Raw genomic sequence first — 22,695 nt, forward strand, 5'->3', positions numbered from 1 at the left:
ATACTTAGTTAAATGTACCACATTACTACAACATTTTGGGTAACAGAAGGTAATATTAATGTAAAAAAATTAATGTAAATAACATTTACTTATTTAAGTGAAACATCTGAATTCTTCTTCCATCACTGGCTAAATGTTTTTAAAGTTCAAATTTAATTTAATTTGCAGATTGATATACATATATATATATAAATAATATATATTATTTATATATAAATAATATATATAAATAATAGCAATGATTTTGACTCTTGAATTCTGTAATGATAAGAGATATTATCTGCCAAAAATTCATAAATAAAAAAAAAAACACCCAAAAGGTTCATAATGTCTATTTGAACAAAATAAATATTTTTGCATGTTTTTTCTCCAGGTGACAAATATGCATTTATTTTGAAATCCCCATCTCCTAACATCCGGTGTTGTTCCACCTCACAGTGTGTAATTTGGTGCAGCTGGACCTGCAGCCAGCAGCTCAGAGTCTCTCTCTCTCTCAGTCTCTGGGTGTCTCTGGGTGTCTCCCAGCACTTCTCGCCCAGGTGAGACATTTCTGGAGAGCCTAATTGAACCAAGCCGACAAGATGACAGACTCCACACCGACAGACTCCACCACAGTCCCGGAGCCGGTGGTAGTAGACCCCACGGTGGTGCAGAACCAGTGTGAGCAGCAGCAGAACCAGGAGAACCAGGAGAACCAGCAGCAGCAGAGTCAGGCAGAGGGCTTCAAGATGGACCAGGAGATGAAGATAACAGACAGCATCGATGATGGAGGTATGAGATGTTTAAAGTTCACCTGATGCTCTCCATGGATAGTGCGTAATCTGTGCGTAACCATGGAGAGCACTCCAATGCATTCTAGAATGTATACAGGAAATGTGCTTATACTTGTTTTCCTTCAACTATACCAGGGGTCAGAAACCTTTACTATCAAAACAGACATTTTAGGCAAAAACAAAACAAAAGAATCTGTCTGGAGCTGCAAAACATTTCAGCATTGTGATGAAGGTAACACAGTTTATAGTCTAAGTATATAGTATATATAATGCAGTGAGGGACAAAGTGCAAATGTACTACAGAGTATTAGGGCCACATTGAGGGAAAAAACATCTGAGATTTACAGAATAAAGTTGTAATATTACGAGAAAAAAAGTCTTAATAAAACGAGAATAAAGTCACAACTTTACAAGAACAAAGTCGTAATATAACGAGAATGAAGTCATAATATTAGAGAAAAAAAGTCGTAATATTAGAGAAAAAAAGTCGTAACTTTACGAGAAAAAAGTCGTAATATAACAAGAATAAAGTCATAACTTTACGAGAACAAAGTCGTAATATAACTAGAATAAAGTCATAATATTACGAGAAAAAAAGTCGTAATATAACGAGAATGAAGTCATAATATTAGAGAAAAAAAGTCGTAATATTAGAGAAAAAAAGTCGTAACTTTACGAGAAAAAAGTTGTAATATAACAAGAATAAAGTCATAACTTTACGAGAACAAAGTCGTAATATAACTAGAATAAAGTCATAATATTACGAGAAAAAAAGTCGGAATATAGCGAGAATAAAGTCATAACTTTACGAGAACAAAGTCGTAATATAACGAGAATGAAGTCATAATATTAGAGAAAAAAAGTCGTAATATTAGAGAAAAAAAGTCGTAACTTTACGAGAAAAAAGTCGTAATATAACAAGAATAAAGTCATAACTTTACGAGAACAAAGTCGTAATATAACTAGAATAAAGTCATAATATTACGAGAAAAAAAGTCGGAATATAGCGAGAATAAAGTCATAACTTTACGAGAAAAAAGTCGCAATATTATCAGAATAAAGTCATAATATTACGAGAAAAAAAGTCGTAATATAACGAGAATAAAGTCATAACTTTACGAGAACAAAGTCGTAATATAACGAGAATGAAGTCAATATTAGAGAAAAAAAGTCGTAATATTAGAGAAAAAAAGTCGTAACTTTACGAGAAAAAAGTCGTAATATAACAAGAATAAAGTCATAACTTTACGAGAACAAAGTCGTAATATAACTAGAATAAAGTCATAATATTACGAGAAAAAAAGTCATAATATAGCGAGAATAAAGTCATAACTTTACGAGAAAAAAGACGCAATATTATCAGAATAAAGTCATAATATTACGAGAAAAAAAGTCGTAATATAACGAGAATAAAGTCATAACTTTACGAGAACAAAGTTGTAATATAACGAGAATGAAGTCATAATATTAGAGAAAAAAAGTCGTAATATTAGAGAAAAAAAGTCGTAACTTTACGAGAAAAAAGTCGTAATATAACAAGAATAAAGTCATAACTTTACGAGAACAAAGTCGTAATATAACTAGAATAAAGTCATAATATTACGAGAAAAAAAGTCGTAATATAGCGAGAATAAAGTCATAACTTTACGAGAAAAAAGACGCAATATTATCAGAATAAAGTCATAATATTACGAGAAAAAAAGTCGTAATATAACGAGAATAAAGTCATAACTTTACGAGAAAAAAGACGCAATATTATCAGAATAAAGTCATAATATTACGAGAAAAAAGTCTGGAAAAAATTGTGCACAAATAAGACTTTTTCTGGGGAGAAAGAGCTGATATAACTGATTCATATTATGGTTATTATGATAAATTTTATACAGTGCTTGGAAGATATGCAACACAGAGTATGCTGTTAGACATGTTTTACCTGAAGTACTGTGCTGTGATTACAGGTTCTGTGAATACATTATTGCCTTTGTGGAAGAGTGAAAGCAAACAGTGGCAGGTGTCCTACATCGTAAATATGTCACAGAGTACAGTTTTTCTGTTTTTCCTGCAGCTGTACACTCCCAATTAATCAGATATTGACCTAAAATATAGATTAATTTAGACAATATCTTGATGCTAGTCACTGTAATGGATGCATTTTTAAGACCTAACCCTGATTATTATTATTAGGGTGCTAACAGAAGATTGGTTCTGAACAATCTGCCCTTACAATATTACTACATAACAATCCTGTAAAACAAAAGCATTTGAGTGAACGACTCAAACACATTTCAAGCCTCTGCAAGTGCAAATGAAACGAGCGGAAACTTGCTACCTGGAAGGCGTGAAACACGTAATTTAACTACAGATTTTCACTGTTTCTTTTAGGGTCTAGAGCAAAAAGGACACTCATTTTCACTATAATTCCATCCATAAGTAATCAAATGACAGAGTATATGACTATTTTGCTCATGGCTTTCATACACTTTCTTTAATAAAACATTTAAAAGCAAAACCCCGGGACAAAATCTTATCAAATGGGGGTCTAATTTGTGTCAGTTTAGGGGTCCATGATGTGAAAAAGTGTGGGAACTCACTGATCTAGAGGACAGAATAACTGGATTTTCTCCTGTTTTAATGAACACTATGAAATGGGACCAGGATCAATTGATAGTGTAATAAAGTGACTGCACAGTATATGGTATTTACTAACTCAAAGGTGGATATAAGTGACTCTTTAAAGATCAAACTAGGGACCTCTTTGGCTTGTGATCCCTTACAAAAAGCAGTGTTTAGTTGGGGTTTCAGATGTCTATGAGTTGTTACTGGAACGTCTCATCAACTACTGGATGGATTGCCTTTAAAGGGGACCTATTCTGCTTATTTTCAGGTGCATACTTGTATTTTGGGTTTCTACTAGAACATGTAAACTGCACCTTTAAGTCAGTTTAATGGCAGTTACTATTAAAATAATACATACATGCAAAATGGACTAAATGTTGAAAGTGAACTTGGCCTCTCTCTGAGTCATACTGTGTGTCACTGTGCCCTGTGTTTCTGTCTGCAGGTCTTCTGGAAAGCAGCATGCGTCTGAAGCCTCATGAAGCGCAGAGTTACCGCAAGAAAGCTCTGTGGGTGTCCTGGGTGTCCATAGTGATCACCATCATACTGGCCATCGCTGCTTTCAGTGAGTAACACCACACTTTTGTTTTTGAGTCTCTTCTTTACATTTCTGGTCAAAGAAGTAGCGCTGTTTGGTTCAGCTGCAAAGACAACAGGAAGGAGATGCAACCACATGGAACATTCAAGCTGTCAAGAAACCAGACCTTGACGTGAAGTTTGATTTCTTTCAGAGGCAGAATAAGTTTGACGTTATTGTTTTTCTGCATAGATACGGTGACTCATTCTGTTTTTGACATTGAAAAGAGAAAGAAATCTGACTTTCTGTCTCTCAGACTTTCACATCGCTTCTTCTTTAATTTCTCTGGGTGTCAAAAGGTTTCCCTCTTTGAATCTAATTCGGGACATTCACTGTTTCATCATGTTTTGCAGTTTGTGAAATTGTATTTGAAGGCTCATTTTGGCACACTTGGAGATATTTAGAGATGAATGTGTGTCAGATATCTTTAAAAACACGATGTAAAGTCTGACAAGTGGCGCTGGAGATGATTTTTGAACATCAAAGTATCACCGACTCGTGTTCGTCTTGTCTTAGAGATCTGTCTGATGCTTCTTCCACCTCTGCAGTGAATGCAGATTAATGCTTCCGTACGTAAAGAGGACGAGCTTTGCTGCAGTATAGCCGATCACCTCAACACCGGTTTGCAGATGTGCAGAGATATGAGAGTTTCCTGTAATGCTGATGGCAGAAAGATAGCACTCTTGTTCTTCGGGGCCTCTTTTAGAATAAATGTTCATTAAGCCTGCTGAAAAAGACTTGACTGCAAACTGGACATTTCTCTTCCCCGAACGTGTTTTTCGTTCAGCTTCTTCATCAGATATTTTCATCACATCCCTGTAGTCGTGCCGCGGTACCGCTCACGCCTGCTCGTACTCATAAATGAAACATGGCGCTGCTTGCAAATGAGCTGCAGGAACGAGCAGAAGGAAGAGATGAATGAGGCCGCAGTGACTCCAGTAAACAGTGATCGGGACGTGCGGCGTCACTACAAACCAGAGTGAAAGAAAAATCCACTGGTTCAATAATTAATCAGAGTCTTGTTTGAGAATGAAATTGAGGATTTGAATTTGAATTTGTCGGGACAGACTTTGTGAAGCAAACCCAAAGTGGCTGAACTGACGGAGATGTTTTGTTTTGGAAATCCGAGCCCCTCTTCCTGAGTTCAGTCCGTGTTGTTTCAAACATTTTGCCCACTTCCTGTTCTGATTAGGAAACGCCGGTAGAGAGGCAGGACTAGACAGACCTGACTTACTACTCTCTTATGCATACAGTCCACTCTGAAAGAGTGTTTTTATTCAGTACAAATTAGAGAATCCAGCCTCACGTAGTTCAGCTGCAGATGATTTGTGTTGTTGTGCTCGTTTTTGTGATTTATGAATTTAAAGGGAGACTGGTCAATTTTGAGATTTGGGGCTATTTTGCTTCCATAACATGTCTTCTTTCAGTGTGTGTGGAAAGAAAACATCTAAAATACACATTTAGGTGTTTATTTTACAACTTTATCTATTTGCGTTTGTAGATTTTTCGCCTAAATTCACCAAAAGTTAGCATTAGAAAATGCCTCTTTTGCATCTGTAAACATAACATTTCAGAAAACTTGTAATACAAAAAACAATTGCCTTAATGTTATTGATCAAATGGGGAAGTTTCATGGTGTCAAAATGTTTACCTTATTCATGTAGGATGTCTCCCTTTAACGTGATGAAAACGTTCAATCAGAGCTTTATATTTTACTGCAGTTGATAATCACGTTTAAACAGTTTACAGCAGATTCACTAAGATCGTATCATTGCTGTGCAAAGCCTCCGTCTCTTTGTTCTACCTGCAACTTGTGGTAATCTTCGGTGAAGATTAACATCCATCAGCCACCAAACCAGTTCTGTCATCACTGATTAAACACTCGCTTCTATCGCCGACTCTTTGGCAACAAGCCAGCGTGTCCTATTCTAAATAAGAACATTTTAATGAGCAAAGACCGTGTGAGAGTCCTGGTATGAACCAGCTGTTAGCGCTACACTCCTCCCTTGACATGTCTGTTTCTATAAGGAGCTTCTTGCATAAGATTACAGCTTGAATAAAAGATATTACACATAAGGAAGAAACTAATGGAGTCTGGAGGTAGAAAGCACACAGAGAAAGAAAAAACACCATTAATGTTGTATAATGGCCCATCATTAATGACCTGGATTATAAAGAGATAATGGGTTGGACCCTTTTGTTATATATATATATACAAACCCTAAAGTGTGTCCGTGTCTTTACACCAGTCACCGCCACCTGCTGCAGTTCCCTGTCAGCTCTATATGATGACACAATGATAGCCGCTGTGTAACATATCCTGTAAAACATTAGCATTACTCAAACATGGCAAAGACTCGTTGTTTAGCATGTCAGAGAGAGTGTGAATATTATTGGGGGCAGGCAGGTGCAGCTTGGGGTTGGGGGGGAAAAGCATGTTTATGGGACAATTCATAGATGAGACGTTACATTTTAGTTTTCGGTTCAGTCTGATTTTAAATATGAGAGTGACTTCCGTTGGTTGGTGCCAATTTAGAGGAAGAATATGATTGTAAACAGGAGGGAAAATGGTGTTTAAAAACAGGTTGCACTGATAGAGATTCCTAACTCTACTGGCTATTCTTTAGAGACCCACAATAGACCCGGAGGTCTTTAGGGGGAGATAGCAGGTCATCAGTAGATGTCACATAGAAGTGGTGTACGTCATCTGAAAGCTGAGAACCTGGAGATTAATTTGATTTAATGAATTAATTAAATTTAAATGTGAAAGTGTATGAGGGTTTAGAACATTATGATAGAAGTATATGATGGTCATCCCCATGCTATATTACGTCTCATAAGTTGTTGCAGCAATTGTTGAGTTGATACCATTTATTACACAGATTTGGTGCTAAATTTAACAGTTTTTTACCACTCAAGAATAAATAAAAATGATCAATAATCCCTCTAAAATACCACATTATGACACCAAGACCTTGAGGAATACCATAGAAAAAGACATGCTGAGATTTGGTTTCAAAAACTTCTTGAGACTTCTGCAAGAATTGCATTTTATGGCGGTTAGATGGCGAGCACTTCTGTTGTGTAAACTGCTCAGAAACCCCCTTATTGTCAATCTAGCTAGGAAAGCCATCCATCCTCTGAATGCTCTAGGTCTCTAGTTTGCGGCTGTAAAGTTTCATGAGGTTGTGATTATCCTAGAGGTCACCACAGGTCATTTTAATACAGTGAGGTCACGTTTAAAAAAATGGTCTCACTATGTGAAATGTCTCCTATGGGGACTAACATCATCACACATGAATACAGTTGGGCTCATTGGATCCACAAGAGTCTCAGCTGCATTGCCCCAAACTGCATGTGATTATCATAAAGTGGGCATGTCTGTAAAGGGGAGACTCGTGGGTACCCATAGAACCCATTTACGTTCACATATCTTGAGGTCAGAGGTCAAGGAACCCCTTTGAATATAACCATGTCTGCAATCCCTACTAGAATGAAATGACTAGAAGTGAGTTGAATGAATGAAGATGTAATGGATCCTCTCGTTGCTGCTTCAATAACAAGACTACAACAGAAACACCATCAGTCCACAGACTTATAAAAACAACCCTGACAGCACACAGTTTTCGCTGATATGCATAATGCAGCTCCAGAAACAGCCAATAAACCTGCGGAGCTCGGATGGTGTTTCATCTTCCTGCTTCTACTTGTCAGATGTGACATGTGTGTGCGTGATAGCCTGATGCGATGCTGGAGCACCGTCCCCGCAGACGCCCACCCAGCTTTCTTGGGAGCCAATTAGCCATCGCCGGGCTCAGCTTTGACGACCGCAGCGGATTCATTTACACACAATTTCCTTCTTCTTTCTGCTCCCTAATGAAGGGGGTAGGAGGAGGAGAAGGGAAGGGAATAGGGGATGAGGGAGGAGGAGCATAAATTTCTGGATTTGGACCAGCAGCTCATGATGTTTACGTGCAGATGTGCAGGGTTTCCATCTCAAATGAGACCTCTAAAAACTGAAAAATCGTATAAAATAGCATGGAAACAAAAGGGTTTTTTTCAAAATAAAAGCGGTGTCGAGTCAGTGTTTTGCTCCCTTGGTGATTATAGTTTTATATTGCAGTCAAAAATAGAATCTGTATCCAATCCCCTTTATATACCTTTCTGCAAGGCACTTTTTAAAACTATATATAAGCCATGCATGCTCAGTTGGTGCGTCAAATTCCTTCACATCTAGACAAAAGAAGAAAACCTCATGCGGCTGCTACATTCTCCTTGTTAAGATGTCAACTCTGGCAGACGTGCGACACTTTGGTGTCCCTCCCTCTCTATTTACCTTCATTTGAACAGCTGTCACATTGTATTTGCAGGATCATACGTCTGTAACCACACCGAGAGCTGAGGAGAATATCTCCACCCTGAATGTTTATAGAAGAGATCAACCATGCCAGGCACATTGTGTGTACATAAGATAAGATAAGATAAGATAAGATAAGATAGAACTTTATTAATCCCAAAGGAAATGCTTGTGCCAGAGATGTGTGTTGAAAAACCACAAACAGCTGATGAGTAGCACCGCCTTTGAGCACTCTTGGGCTGAGGCCATCTGAGCCTGCAGCGTTTCCTGGGCGTAGTCATCATACAGTAAATACATACAGTACATCAAAGACTTTATGAAGTTGTAGCCGTCAGCTGTTACCGGGGTTCACCTCAGCACACAAAGTCAATGGGATGCGGTATCCAGCTCTCGTGCTCTTTATTACGCACACACACAATACACAGTTTCAACACGGGCGCTGTGCGCTCTGGCTGCACACCAACTATACAATATTCAATTAAAGAGGGCGTGTCTCAGTGGCACACTCTGGAGAGACGGTCCCAGGCATCTCAGTCCTCCCGTCCCAGAACGCACTACTGCATATAAGAGAAGAGTCGTTAGCCAAGTCCTCCAAGCTGCGCCCAATTCACTCACCTGAGATTAACTCACCTGAGATTAACTCACCTGAGCCATTCCACCACTCTCTCCTCTTTAGCTGAGCAGTGACCTCGCCCTCCCTCCACAGATGGGGGTTGTGTTCACGGCGTTTACAAGATCCATATGAACGCCCCTCTCATGTCGTACTCACGACCTCGTAAGTGGAAAGTTTCTGAAAGCTCCAAGTTCACGACTTGTGACGTGTTTGTTGACGTCGTCAGAAATGGTAAACTCTAAAAGAAAAGTAAAAGATAGGTACAGCGGGGTCACATTTTCTAACGACAGCCGCCAGAAATGGTGACCACATGTGTTGTTGTCTCTCTGCGGTCACAGATTTCAGTGTAACACTGGATTCAGCTTCAAGACGGTTGACATTTAAACTTCTATTTCTAAACATTTTTGCCATTCATGTGACATATTACTCATTCAGATTCCTTTGGTCAGAAACAACCACACAGATCTACTTTGTGTATCAAGGCTATCATGTGCTGTGTGTGACGTTTTGCTAAAAGTTCTTGTATAGATCAGTTGCTTCCATGCTGCATCTCTGCAGATCTCTGTTATCATAAAAAAGAAAAATCTCATCTCCTCATTTGTATTCCAGGGTTGTTCATGTGTGCGTAAACGTGAAGGCTGGCAGCATTCATTTCTGTTTTCATTTTGGTCTGGGGAAGTGGATGATTGCACCTTCAGCCCAGAGAGTGATGAAACAATAAAGGGGAAAAAGGGGAGCTGGGGAGACAGGAGGAGGAGGAGGAGAAGAAGATGATTTCGCAACCCTTGCAGCAGAAAGAAAATGAGCGACTAACGGGGAAGCGAAGAGAAAGAGATGCCACACATTGTGCATGCAGGGCTGAGGCGAGTTTCAGGCCCCCAGTGAGCGTCGCTAAAAATAACCCTGGGAGCAGAGGAGAGGATTCCTCCCTTCATATCTATCTGCATCTTTTGTCTCTCCTTTCCTTCTCCTCTCAGTCCCCGCCATTGCAGGTGTGTGTGTGTGGATGATTACAGGTTTTCAACACGTCTACAGCTCATTATCGTCAGGCCAAAACAGGCTCATGAGAACTAAATCACCTGAGTCAACAAAATGCATCGTCTGGCAGCTTTGTGTGTATTCTCCCTATTAAATGAGGTTTTGTTTTGCTGTTATGAATATGTTTTGAATGAATATCAATGAACACACACAAGCGTATCAGTGTTACTTGTTGTTCAGCTTCCCTCTCCCCTCTCTTTTCTCTCCAGCTGTTTCCATCATGCGCCACAGTGCTTCAGCTTTCGGATTCGCTGTAAGTCTCCACTTCACTAAAGCTACGATGGCTCACACTGTATGCCGTAGGGAATAGAATGTAATACATCTGCTTTTTTTAATTTGTTTTCACTCTGCAGTTTGACGCCGCGCTGGATGTGTTGTCCTCCGTCATTGTTCTGTGGCGGTACAGCAACGCCGCGGCCGTCCACTCGGCACACCGCGAATACATGTAAGTACAATCACCGTTCACTCGCATCAAATCAGGCCTGGTTCAAAACATAGACTGTATATAAGAAGTTGACGTAGTCATTGTGACGTCACCCATTGGTTTGTGGCCATTGCCATCTTGGTTTTTGCAACCAGAAATGACACAAGAGGGTGGAGACATCCAAAACCGGAAGCCGTGGTAGCGACCTGTCAATCACAAGGTAGCCCCGCCCTAAAGCATCCCCTGCTTTATGCTCTATTTGACTCTAAATGGGACCATCATTTACTAAATGAACATCATGCTGTATTGAAGAAGACTTGAAACTAGTGATTGAGACCATAAACTCATGTTTACAATGTTTACTGAGGTAATAAATCAAGTGAGAAGTAGGCTCATTTTCTCATAGACTTCTGTACAATCAAGTTTAAGACACTTAAGCATTCGCTTCACTTTTCAGACCTGATGGTTTCCAACTGGTTCAAAATCAAGTTTTAGTTTTGAGTAACCATGCATGATTAAAATGCCTGAAAAGGTTTTAAATTATATAAATTTGAGGCATTAAAACCACTAAAATGATGTGTTAAATAGATATGATGGCTTGCAGCAGTGTAGCTGAAACCTACAGTGTTATAGACAGCTCTTTCCCTGGAAAAATAATTTGCATTTAATCCTCTATTAAAGTATTAACCACCCAAATGAAACTGACGAAATATGCATCTTGCAGTTCATCTTAAAATGTATTTTTTTAAATCAATGTTGAGGCAGGAGTAGTGTTGTTTTGACTGCTGTGTTTCTGTAAAAATCAAACCAGAAGACTACTTGTCTGAGCCTTTGTTTTGGTTTGCCCAGATGTTTTAGTTCCATCTATGACGACCAAACAAACCCAGAAAAGTGATGAAATCCATTTCAATGTGTCCACAGTCTCCAACGTGTGTGTCTGTTTGGTCTGCTTTGTCCTGTGGAGGAGTGTGTCAAATAAAGGGTCTCTTCAGCTTTGTCCGCCTCGGCCCGCTGGGACCGATCACAGACGGGCGCCTCACGTCTTATCTCCACCTGGCTGAGAATGGTGTGTGTGTGGAGGTCAGGTCGGCTTTTCAGAGCCTGTTGAATGGTCAGGGTGCTGGCAGCAAGCAGGCCACTGAAAGAGAGAGAGAAAAGAAAAGAAAAGCGACTGTTTATGTGGCTGTCTGTCACTTTATTCACAGCAAGTGAACTGACATTACTTAGACAGCAATAACAAGCTGATCTTTGAAGAAAAGACAAGAAATCCAACCAAAACAAAAGCATCTGTTACTGAATGAATCAGATGAAACTCTCTCTGTCCTCACCGTCTGAGCATCTGGTAGTGTCATACAGTGATACACACACACACACACACACACAGGAACGACTGCTAATTGCTGTGGAGACGACAGATGAGATCCCGTCCTCTCGAAAGGAGGTAGTAACACACAGAAAAAGTAATAACTTCTAAAAACTCACCCGTCGATTCAAATATCTGACATGCTACGAACAATAAAATACCAGTTAGTGCAAACAGACATTTAGATTTCCCAATGAAGAAATGGTTGGCAAGTAACTCCCTCTAAAACCACAAATAGTTGTTTTTACATTTCTGTTTGTACATTTCTGTATTTGCCTAGTCCCGCCCTAATGTGCTGTGATTGGCTAGTTCTCGTTACCTCGACTCTTGGGCTCATTTTGCACATCAGGAGACGTTTGCGTTGACCAAGTAGATTTGTTGCTTAAACCTAAAGAGATTCCTTGCAGAGGCAAACTTCTCCCATGTGCGCTAAATGAGTAAAGTTAAACCACTTCATTGCTTCATCCACACACTCTTGTCCATCTTTATAATACAGTCTAACATACACTCTTGTCACAGTGTAGAAAAGCACATTGCTTTTGCCAGATAATCCACCAATCACAGCACAGTAGTACTACTGAAAACTGCAATAACCGGAATCCCCAAAATGTTGAACTGTTCCTTTTTAATGCGAAACTATGGAGTTAGTGTAACCGTAGAACAGTCGCAAACTGACTTCAGTGATATCAGTCACACAGCAGTTTCTAGCTCAACTTTGCGAACATTAACATCACCATAAGCTACTGGTCATACCAATGTGTTGAACTGAAAGAGGGTTTATTTTATTGTTTATGAATTAAAATGTATATTTGTAAGAGGAAATCATCCCAGTCTTTCTTTAACATTATTTTAAAATAAAAAAATAAATAAAAATAAAATATATATATATATATATATATAATAAAATGTTCCCTCACTCACTTACAATGTAAACAAAACTAAATATTCTCTCGCGGTTAAGAAAAATATAAAAGAAAGTAAATGATATTGTCTAATTGTATATTCGACATCCAAAAGAGTGTTAAACCTTCACATTAAAACATTCACACAAAGTCGTTCTTTTGACCGCAGCCTTCATCGTGTCACTTCAGCAGCTAATTGGAGACATCGAACCGTGTTTGGGAAGCTGCTCAGCCGGTAATTGGCTTCACCGAGCGGTGAGGCTTCCTCCTGTATCACACACACACATACTGTAAACACACAGATATATTCATGCATAAATGTTCTGAAACACACAGGAGAGCAACTAAAACGCCCACACACATGGATCCACAAGCACTTAAATAGACACGTACTACATGTAGACACATATATGAACTCACACACACATTGTTTTTGTCTTCTCGCTGTGTTTTTGTGTGTGTTTGTTAGACAGCTAGTGAGAAAGCTACTGACAACCAAAGAATCAATATGATGCTTCGTAATTTTTTATATCTGTCTGTGTTTGATAGAGGAGATGCGGCTGAATAGTGATGCCCAGGTACAGACCGGTTGCCACGGTAACAAGCTCGAGGTGTCAAAACAAGACGAATTAGGGAGTTTTTGTTCCCCAAATGAAACACGAAGCTCTTTCGAAACAAAAACACCTTAATACACACGACGACTGTGGCGAATGATAGAATGAGATGCTGTTTATATTAAAAAAATTAATTACATTTATTGAAACAGAAGATGTGTTTTGCTGCAAACCTTCACAGGTCTGTTCTAGTTGCGGAGCCAACAGCAGCTCCGAGACATGGAGTCATGTTTACATCCACTGAAACAACAGGGGGCCTGTTAGTGAGGATCAAGAGCTCCCATCATGTGTGTGTGTGTGTGTGTGTGCCCTGCTGTGGACTCCCCAGAGTGATTTGGGGTGTTGCCTTGGTTACCGCATCCGGTCAAAACCCAGGACACCCCCGAGCGTGGTTCGAGAGCAGCCTTCTGAATTGAGCACACGCTGGTAGCCATGCATGACCGGGAGGCATCTGCTCCAGTTGTTTTTTGTCTCCCTTGAGATCTTGTTAATTTGGGTTTTTTTTAAAGGACATCTGCTGCTTCCAACTTCACGAAGCACCTTCACTCTGTACATCAGCGTAACGCTGTCATTCAGGATTCTTATAGGGTCACAGGAAAATGTAGTTTTAAAGGGGCTTTATGTAAAAATCTGAAATTGCTTGTTTACAGTGACACCTGTGGCTGTTAACTCAACGACAGTTGCTACGCCGCTGCTTCTTTTTTCTGACATTTCAGCAGACAGGATGTCACAGATGATCAAGGCAGCACATACTGTATCTACCTTGTTAGCCTTGTGACTCGTACAGACCTCTTCTAGCAAACTAACTTTACCTGCCTCGGAGCTTTCAAACTAATCTTTATTGACAACTGTATACAGCCAGAACAGCTCCGCAAGAGTACAGTCCCTTTAACCTTACATACAGTCCCTTTAACTATCTGTTTCTCAGCCTAAGTTGCTCTCTCTGGTGACACTAAAGAGAGCAGGTGGTTACTGCTGCTGTCAATACGTTTACATTGCCAGACGCCACAGCCAACGAGTATCAACACTGTCGATCGGCAATCCAACTTGGAACTGGCTCTGTAATTTGTGTTTGTGTAGTTAGTAATGTACTCGTCTCTTTTCCTCCGCAGAGCCTGCGTTATCCTGGGCGTGATCTTCATCCTGTCCTCTTTGTGCATTATGGGTAAGGCCATCCACGACCTGGCCACCAGGCTGCTACCTGAAGTGGTAAGTGATCATCAATAACTATAATTAAACAGAGCTGAAAAGGCTGAATGAAACAAGAAAACACTAGATTAGAGTGTACAACTATGTGTTGTTGTCCTATGTGACATCATACAGTGTATATCAGTATGCAGGAAATGTCTGACTGTGTTGTAGGGGTCAGAATTTAATTCAAACTGGAGATAGAGGAGAGTTTTGGATTAAAGCGTTCACCATATGGGACAGATTATGTTATCAATTTAACCCTGAACACATTACCATTCTGTAGTACATGATGACAGCTGCATTACTGTCAGCTTAACAGTCAATCAGGGTCACTAAACGGTTATGCGTGCATGTCAGTAGAGTCATGGTGCCAAACGTTTGGTGTATAATCAGATTGTTTTGGTGGAATATGAAGCTATTTTTAAAGCTTGGCCAGATAAAAACCACTTAGTCCAACCAAGACTCGTCGGCTTTAATACCAGCAGTCTGCCAGAGACCAGGATTTCTCTCATAATCCAAAAAAAAACAAACCCTTGTTGACTTTGTTTCTAATAATATCCTCTCATAATCTGAGTGTACTTCTCAGCGTCCAGAGCAAACAACATGCAGGTCGTTATTTACGTGATTTGCACGGAGACGCTGGCGTGACGTGGCTGATTCTGTCCCCGTCTCGCCGTTTGAACTGGCAGTAGATCTGATAAGATGACTGTCACGTGGTGCTGGTCACCGGTGGGTTGGTGGTTTAGGCCCGACTGAGGCCAAGCAGTAAAGAGAAGCAGCTCGGTGTTGTTACTGAACAGATGGAAAGTTCTGGCTCCGGAGGGTCACAAGTCTGGATGATTTGGTTTTAATTAAGTTTTATATGTGGAGGCTGCAGTGGTGCATGAGGTCCTAATGCCCTTATAGTATAGTATGTTGAATAAATTGAAAAGTCATAGTATAGTATGCCATAAAAAGGTCATAATATAGTATATGATAATAAAAAAATCATAGTATAGTATCTCATAAAACAGTCAACGCTGTGTGTGTGACGGAGGTGTGTGACGGAGGTGTAACAGTGTTGCTGCTGCCGCTTTAGAAATGTCACAAATCTCATGTGCGAAGACTCCAGAGCTTTTCACACTCCCTGAAATAGTTTTATTACGCTGTTGCCGGGCAATACTCGTCTCCGTAGTGTCGAAGGATGTGAACGTAATGATGATGATGAGGAGTAAATATGGGCACATTACGCTTTGGTGAGCTGAATTACCGTTTAGAGAGATTACTCAGGCCTCTTTCCACTTTAGCTCTAATCACACTGGTGTAGTTTTGTAAATAAGAAAATAATTGTTGTTGTCTGTTTTAGCCTCAAATGCACGATTACATGCTTTATGGAACGAGCTGTATCTACTGTACAACTGTTTTTATAAGTTATGTGAAGTCATCTAATTGCTAACAACTGTTTTAAGACTCTCAATGGAGCGAAGAGCAGAATGTGAGATCTTAAAGGCTGAATATCTGAACAGTATCACACCACAGTATGCTATAAGTGAACGTATCTCTTATAGAAACAGTAAATGTAATTCCTCGGAAGAAAACCTTGAGTAAGCTGTTTCTTTTAAAATGAGAATACTGATGAACTTTTCAAAAGATGGGCTCTGAAATGGGCTCTTTTATGCTAAGGTCAAGCTTATTTGATCATTTTGTGAGTGTTGACTTAGTAGAGATTTGCGCATCACTAAATGAAATCCATCACTAAATGCAGGTGTAACTGTTGCATAACTAACTGAACTAACAAGCTTAACTGACAGGCTAATATATGACCCATCATTGAGTGAGGAATAAAAGAGACAAACCTGACCTGATACTTGATAAAAATGTTGTTTAATAACAATGTAGAGTCTGAATTACATTTCACAAACATAACACAGTGTACCTCTGATGGCATAATATAGCATAATATGCAAATAATACTGCAAATGGCTTTCATCAGGCGGTAGATAGTGATATTTAGTAAAATGAAAATCTTAAAAGAGACAAGGAAAAATGTTTTCTATGAGTCAATACAGAAAGAAAGAACATATATGTACAGTATGTCAATCAATTTAATTATTTAATTGAGATTAATCGCATGATTGTCCATCATTAATCGCAATTATCGCAAATTGAAAATGTACCTTAAAGGGAGATTTGTCAAGTATTTAATACTCTTATCAACATGGGAGTGGGCAAATATGCTGCTTTATGCAAATGTATGTATATATTTATTATTGGAAATCAATTAACAACACAAAACAATGACAGATATTGTCCAGAAACCCTCACAGGTACTGCATTTAGCATATAAAATATCCATAGAACCCATTTTCAATCACATATCTGGAGGTCAGAGGTCAAGGGACCCCTTTGAAAATGGCCTTGCCAGTTTTTCCTCGCCAAAATTTAGCGTAAGTTTGGAGCATTATTTAGCCTTTTTCACGACGAGCTAGTAAAACATGGTTGGTAACGATGGATTCATCAGGTTTTGTAGTTTCATATGATACCAGTATCTTCACTTTAACTTTAAAATAACCCGCTACAACCTAAAAATACCAAGTTGCGTTTATGCATTATCGTGTTAACTTTCATAGAAAAGGAGGCAAAAGAAGGACTTCATCAACATACAGTAGCTGGATGCACTTAAATCATATTTTTTCATATTCTCAGATCAGCTTCAGAACAGAAATATACCATGATGCACATTTCAAGAGTTTCAAATAGCCTTTGCAACACACACAAAACTCAATTAGTTGTCAAATCCTTTATTGATGCATCGGACCAACTGTGTTTCCCCTCTTTTCGTGTGTGGCTGCAGCGAGGGAATGAGACAGACAGCGAGCAGCAAAGCATAAACAAAAGCAGACTGTGGGAGCGGCGAGGCAGACAGATTGTGTTTTTCTGAGTCGACCCGCACCTCTTCTTCTGTCGGGTTCTACCACACTGGTTTCTGGTGCATCACAGTTTGAGTTATATATAGCTTCAGCCCTCCTTCCACTCAGTATGCAGATGCTGGAAATAAGGTTTACTTTTCGCAGCCTCCCTCGCTTCCTCCTCGCTATGAAATGTTAATAAGGTAAGCAGCTGTTTAGGTATGCAGTAGTGAGAAGAGGAGGGTAGAGACAGAGAGAGAGGGGAGGAGGAGGATGTTTGGGGTTTTAACACCTGACTGTTCCTGCTCTGCTGGTCCTCTGAGCCCAATTAATGTCAGTTAGCAGCCAAAACAAAGTTGTAGTCTTCTTCATACGGGCGTTTCATCACTGGTTTGTGAAAAACATTCAACTCCTAACAGTTTTTTTTTTAATATGTTAAATTAATTTGAGAGTTGAGAACATTTCACGACCCTTGGGTGTATGAAAATCTACTCAAAAGCCACCTTTTAAAATATGTGAACCTCAAACTAAAGACAAATTTCACTTCCTAAATCACTTGAAGATGTGGAAATCTATGTGTGTGCAATGCTGCTTGGGGTTTAGATTTAGAAAGTTTACATTATTAGTAGGGCTGTCAATCAATTAAAAATATTTAAGCATGACTAATCGCATGATTGTCTATAGTTACACAATGTTTTATCTGTTCAAAATGTACCTTAAAGGGAGATTTGTCAAGTATTTAATACTCTTATCAACATGGGAGTGGACAAATATGCTGCTTTATGCAAATGTATGTATATATTTATTATTGGAAATCAATTAACAACATAAAACAATGACAGATATTGTCCAGAAACCCTCACAGGTACTGCATTTAGCATAAAACATATGCTCAAATCACAACAAACTGCAGCCCAACAGGCAACAACAGCTGTCAGTGTGTCAGTGTGCTGACTTGACTATGACTTGCCCCAAACTACATGTGATTATCATAAAGTGGGCATGTCTGTAAAGGGGAGACTCGCGGGTACCCATAGAACCCATTTACATTCACATATCTGGAGGTTGATGCCGACCCGACTTATCAGAAGAGTTGGTACCATTTTCATATTCTGCACAAGGATCTCTGGAAGTCAGATGTAAATGTCAAGGACTGTGTTCACATTCTGGGCAGGGTCGGCCTGTCTTGAGCTCTCTCTCTCTCCCATCGCTTTGTGTTTGTGTGTGTGTGTGTGTGTGTGTGTGTGTGTGTGTGCACTTGTCCGTCTCCCATAGGCCAAAATGCCAGCCCACCCACTTTGAATGTTGATTAGAAGTTCACTTGGGGGGATTCAAGATTCATGATAACTTATCGTCTTTCAATGGAACCCTATCATAATGAAATCATATATCGAGATATCGCAATACACAATAACGTTGTTTAAATTGATAATAACGTGCACAAAGTAACTCAAATTTCACAGAATGTGTCATAATCTGATTACTCTGTATTTGTGTGCATGCATGTAAACATAATTAGTGTATAGCTGGAAATATTAATTCATTTTTTCTCCATAATTTCATTAGAAACGGTTCATTTTGCACTAAACTTCTTTATTAAATGAGCAAATACTCAGAACTATTCATTCGTATTTCACACAGGAGTATACAAAAAACGGCTTTACCATATGGTTATTTCATATAGACTATTTATTTATTTATTGAATAACCAGAAAACATGCTATATTGTGATATATATCACTTTCGAGATATAAAATGACCTGTATCGGGATAGAAGATTTTGTCCATATCCACCAGCCATACATGAAGGTTCACCAGTCAATTTGAATATTGTATTTTGAGGAATATAATATCCAGATACCATGATGCACTTAACGTTGTAAAATACAGATATGAATCTGATAGTCCTCGTGAAGCAGCTGCTTCACAGTCAAGCTCAGTGATTAATACCCTTAAAAACTGCTTACTGTGAAGCAGCTGCAGTAAAGAGAAGACTCAACTACTTACTAGATGATCCCATCCATTAGCCTCCAATTTATTCTAGAAAATAAAGATTTAAAACTGTGGCAAATGATTTGAAAAATGTCTGTATTTGTGTGAATTGATGATTTGTCGTTATGTGGTAAATATTTAGAGGATAAAACACCATTAAGGTGTTATATTCACTGCTGAGTCACAGCACTGACTCAGGTCTAAATGCAGCATGCTGAGGTTTTCTCTCCATCTCCTCTTTGATGTCTGTGAGCTCGCCAAAGTAGCTTTTCATGGCTCCAAGGCCATAGTGCAATATTAATGCTGCCGCAGAGGCACTGAGTGCTCTGCAGCTCCCTTTCTCTTCTCTTCTCTCATCCATCCCTCCCTCCCTCACCCCTCCATCCGTCCTTCGCAAATTTACATTGTAAGGCATTTAGCTGACGCACGTTCCAGACTTACAATAGGTGCAACAAGACAAGTACAATTCTTTAAAACCAAAAGGACAAGACAGGAAAAGGCAGAGCGTTTAATGAGACCGAGATCATTGCTGGGAGAGGTGATTAAATAAGAGCTATGGGGAGCATTTCTGGAATATAATTTGAGTGAATGGTCAAGAGAGAGAGAGTGGAGATGTAGTGGATGATGGTGATAGTGTCTCTGTTGTGTGATGAGGAGATTGAACTTGATTCATAAGGAGCGAGAGCTGTTATATAGAGTCGAAAAAAAGCCATAGTATAGTATGTCGAAGTGAAGTGACGACAGAGCAGATCATAAAATAGCAACAAACCATGACTCGTGCTTTCTCTCTGTGCTTGTGTTTCTCTCTCAGGATGACTTCCTATTCAGCGTGTCCATCGTCAGCGGCATTGTGTGCATCTCCCTGGCTGTAGTAAAGTTTATGCTCGGGAGAGTGCTCACGAGCCGGGCGCTCATCACCGATGGTAAGTGCACTTCACATGCTCAAGCACATCCTATATCGGTCTGTTCACTTGCATATGTGGAAGGATTTTATACTTCTGAAGTACAGTCATCACAGCAAATGTTAGAGGCATTTCAAGAATTTGTCATGCGTAAAAAAAAAGGCAATGTCACATGTCCACTGGACTCTTAGCGAGTGTCTGAGGGAAGCCCTCTGAGTTCCAACACTGAGCCGACAAAACCCTCATCAGCTGACTTTGTGTAAGATGCTTTTATAAAAGAAAAACAAGTGTTTTCTCTTTCCAGGATTCAACTCCCTGGTGGGGGGGATCATGGGATTCTCCATCCTCGTCAGTGCTGAAGTGTTCAAGCATGAACCCCAGGTGTGGTACCTGGATGGGTCAATAGGCATCCTCATAGGCCTCATCATCCTCGCCTACGGAGTCAAGTAAGTGATGACGAGAGCTTATTAGAGGGGTGGTTTACGGGGATCAAAGTGTTTGCATCACCTCTCAGTGTTTCCCTTCTCCTTCTACCACCGCAGGCTGCTAGTCGACATGGTCCCACGGATTCGACAAACCAGGAACTACGAGCGTTTTGAGTGACAGAGGAAAAGAAAGAGGAGGGTTTTGGGGGGGGGTATTAGGGGACGGACTGACTGACTGACAGAAAGGTTACAGTCCCGACACTCTCTCCACAGACAATTACATTCAGTCCTCGAGGTGCCAGCGAAGGCTTCAGTCTTTGAACTGAGGATCCAGGCCGATGACGGCGGAGGATGACGTTCTTGGCGCCTTTTAAGTGTTTTCCAATGTGGTGTACATATAATATATTTATCTGTCTTTTAAACAGTGATGCCTCCGTATTTAAACAAGAGGGTTAAAAAGATAACTGTGAAAGGGAGACATGTGGACTCAGAGAGTCCATAACTCCTCAGAAGCAACTTGTACCGCAAGTTTGATGTACAGTACCTCGGTTACACCTCATCTCCCTGTCAAAACACAGCAGTTTATTTCTCCCAGAGGCCTTTGCTCAGCTGTGCTGTATAAAACGTCGCAGCGTGGCAGGTGATTGATGTAGCGGATGTAGCGGTGGAGGATTAATGGTGTTTTTATGACTAGAGAGGATATATCAACACACGGTTTGGCATAGAGAGCAGGTATATAAGCACACAGAGAGGCTCGGTAACACGTGAGTTTACAGTATTTATCTAGACTGTTGTGGCGTGGAGTGGCCGCTGTTTCAGCACTCTAATGCCAGCGCAATGGAGGATAAAAATCATCTTTTTTGGCATCCAGTAACACAAGTAATTCACTGGAAGTGTAACAGAAGGGAAACAGCAGAAACTAGCTCAGGTTGCCACCTTTTTTTTGTTTTTAAAGTTGAAGTGACAAACCCAAGAATATCGTCTGTACATGCACAACTTGCGCCATCTAGTGACCAGAAGAGCAACCTGCCACCACACATGTATATGATCTAATAGAGCTGATTCCTGCACACTGTCAGTTCATTAGAGAGACAATGTTTAGGTCAGTCTTCAGTTGATCTGGTTCATCTGGGACCAGAACAATCTGGTGCTCACTCTAAAGCTCGTCTCTACTTCTGGCAGCCTTCAACGCCTCCACAGCACGTATCTTACCTTCCTCCAGTGTGGCTGCCAGTTGGACTTATATTCATTTTTAATGGTGTTTACCCTGAAAGTTCAATGTGAATCTGTGTAAAAGCACAAAAGTGAGAGTTTAGTGAAGCACAGTGGCGACTAAACATCTCCCAGGCACTGAGCAGGAGGCTGTTATTTACTAGAGTATGTCATCAATGCTTCTTCTTAATTCCAAAGCCTTAGTCTTACTGCTTGTTTATTGACGGTGGGACATGAATGTAATTATCAGGTGGAGTTTCAGCCGATTGTCATAGATTACAGGTTCATTTTTCATCTGTTTTCCTCGAGTCTGTTGGCTGCAGTGGCTGTAACTGAATGTACACACTGTGCTGTGAGACTACTTTGTACAGCGCACTAATGTGCTACTGTGTTTAGTCACATTTAAGGACATTTATTTCAATACAAAACTAGTATTTTTTAGGTTATGGAGTTATATTTGTGCATAAAATGTGCGCGAGGCCCGAATATAACTCCATATCCGCTGAGTATTGTATGACTTGTGGGGACCGTGTCGACTGTACTCTGTAAATACTGGATACTGTGTTGCTACTGTGATGTAAAACAAATATTAAACCAGAGTCTGAGCCTTTTGTCACAGAAAAAAAAGGTTTATTTAAAAATAAAGTTATATCCCTCTTACTCGTCAAGGACTGTGAAAACAAAAACAAAAAAAGAGTTGTTGTCGTTGCGTTATTCACCGTTCGCTGCTTGGACCACAATCTGGATGCTAATTGAAAAACAAAGATTGGTACATGTTCGTATGACTGTATGTAGCTTTTTTACAATG

General features: G+C 39.8%; 1 protein-coding gene across 1 annotated transcript; it reads left to right on the forward strand.

The window, feature by feature from the left end:
* The first annotated feature begins 312 nt into the window (after positions 1–312).
* LOC119483559 (transmembrane protein 163-like) lies at positions 313–22,581 on the forward strand. Its single transcript, XM_037761789.1, has 8 exons — positions 313–771; positions 3,835–3,954; positions 10,184–10,227; positions 10,328–10,419; positions 14,390–14,486; positions 20,160–20,271; positions 20,555–20,696; positions 20,793–22,581. The coding sequence occupies exons 1-8, from the start codon at positions 582–584 to the stop codon at positions 20,851–20,853; spliced, it is 858 nt and encodes a 285-aa protein (XP_037617717.1). The 5' UTR covers positions 313–581; the 3' UTR covers positions 20,854–22,581.
* The last annotated feature ends 114 nt before the right edge of the window (positions 22,582–22,695 follow it).

Source organism: Sebastes umbrosus, chromosome 24 (assembly GCF_015220745.1).
Source record: "Sebastes umbrosus isolate fSebUmb1 chromosome 24, fSebUmb1.pri, whole genome shotgun sequence".
NCBI classification, from domain to species: domain Eukaryota; kingdom Metazoa; phylum Chordata; class Actinopteri; order Perciformes; family Sebastidae; genus Sebastes; species Sebastes umbrosus.

Excerpts from the sequence above, each read along its gene's own strand:
- LOC119483559 (XM_037761789.1), top strand. The coding sequence starts at position 582 with ATGACAGACTCCACACCGACAGACTCCACCACAGTCCCGGAGCCGGTG. Across the intron at positions 772-3,834 it reads AGACAGCATCGATGATGGAG|GTCTTCTGGAAAGCAGCATG; the intron begins GTATGAGATGTT and ends TTCTGTCTGCAG. Across the intron at positions 3,955-10,183 it reads ACTGGCCATCGCTGCTTTCA|CTGTTTCCATCATGCGCCAC; the intron begins GTGAGTAACACC and ends TTTTCTCTCCAG.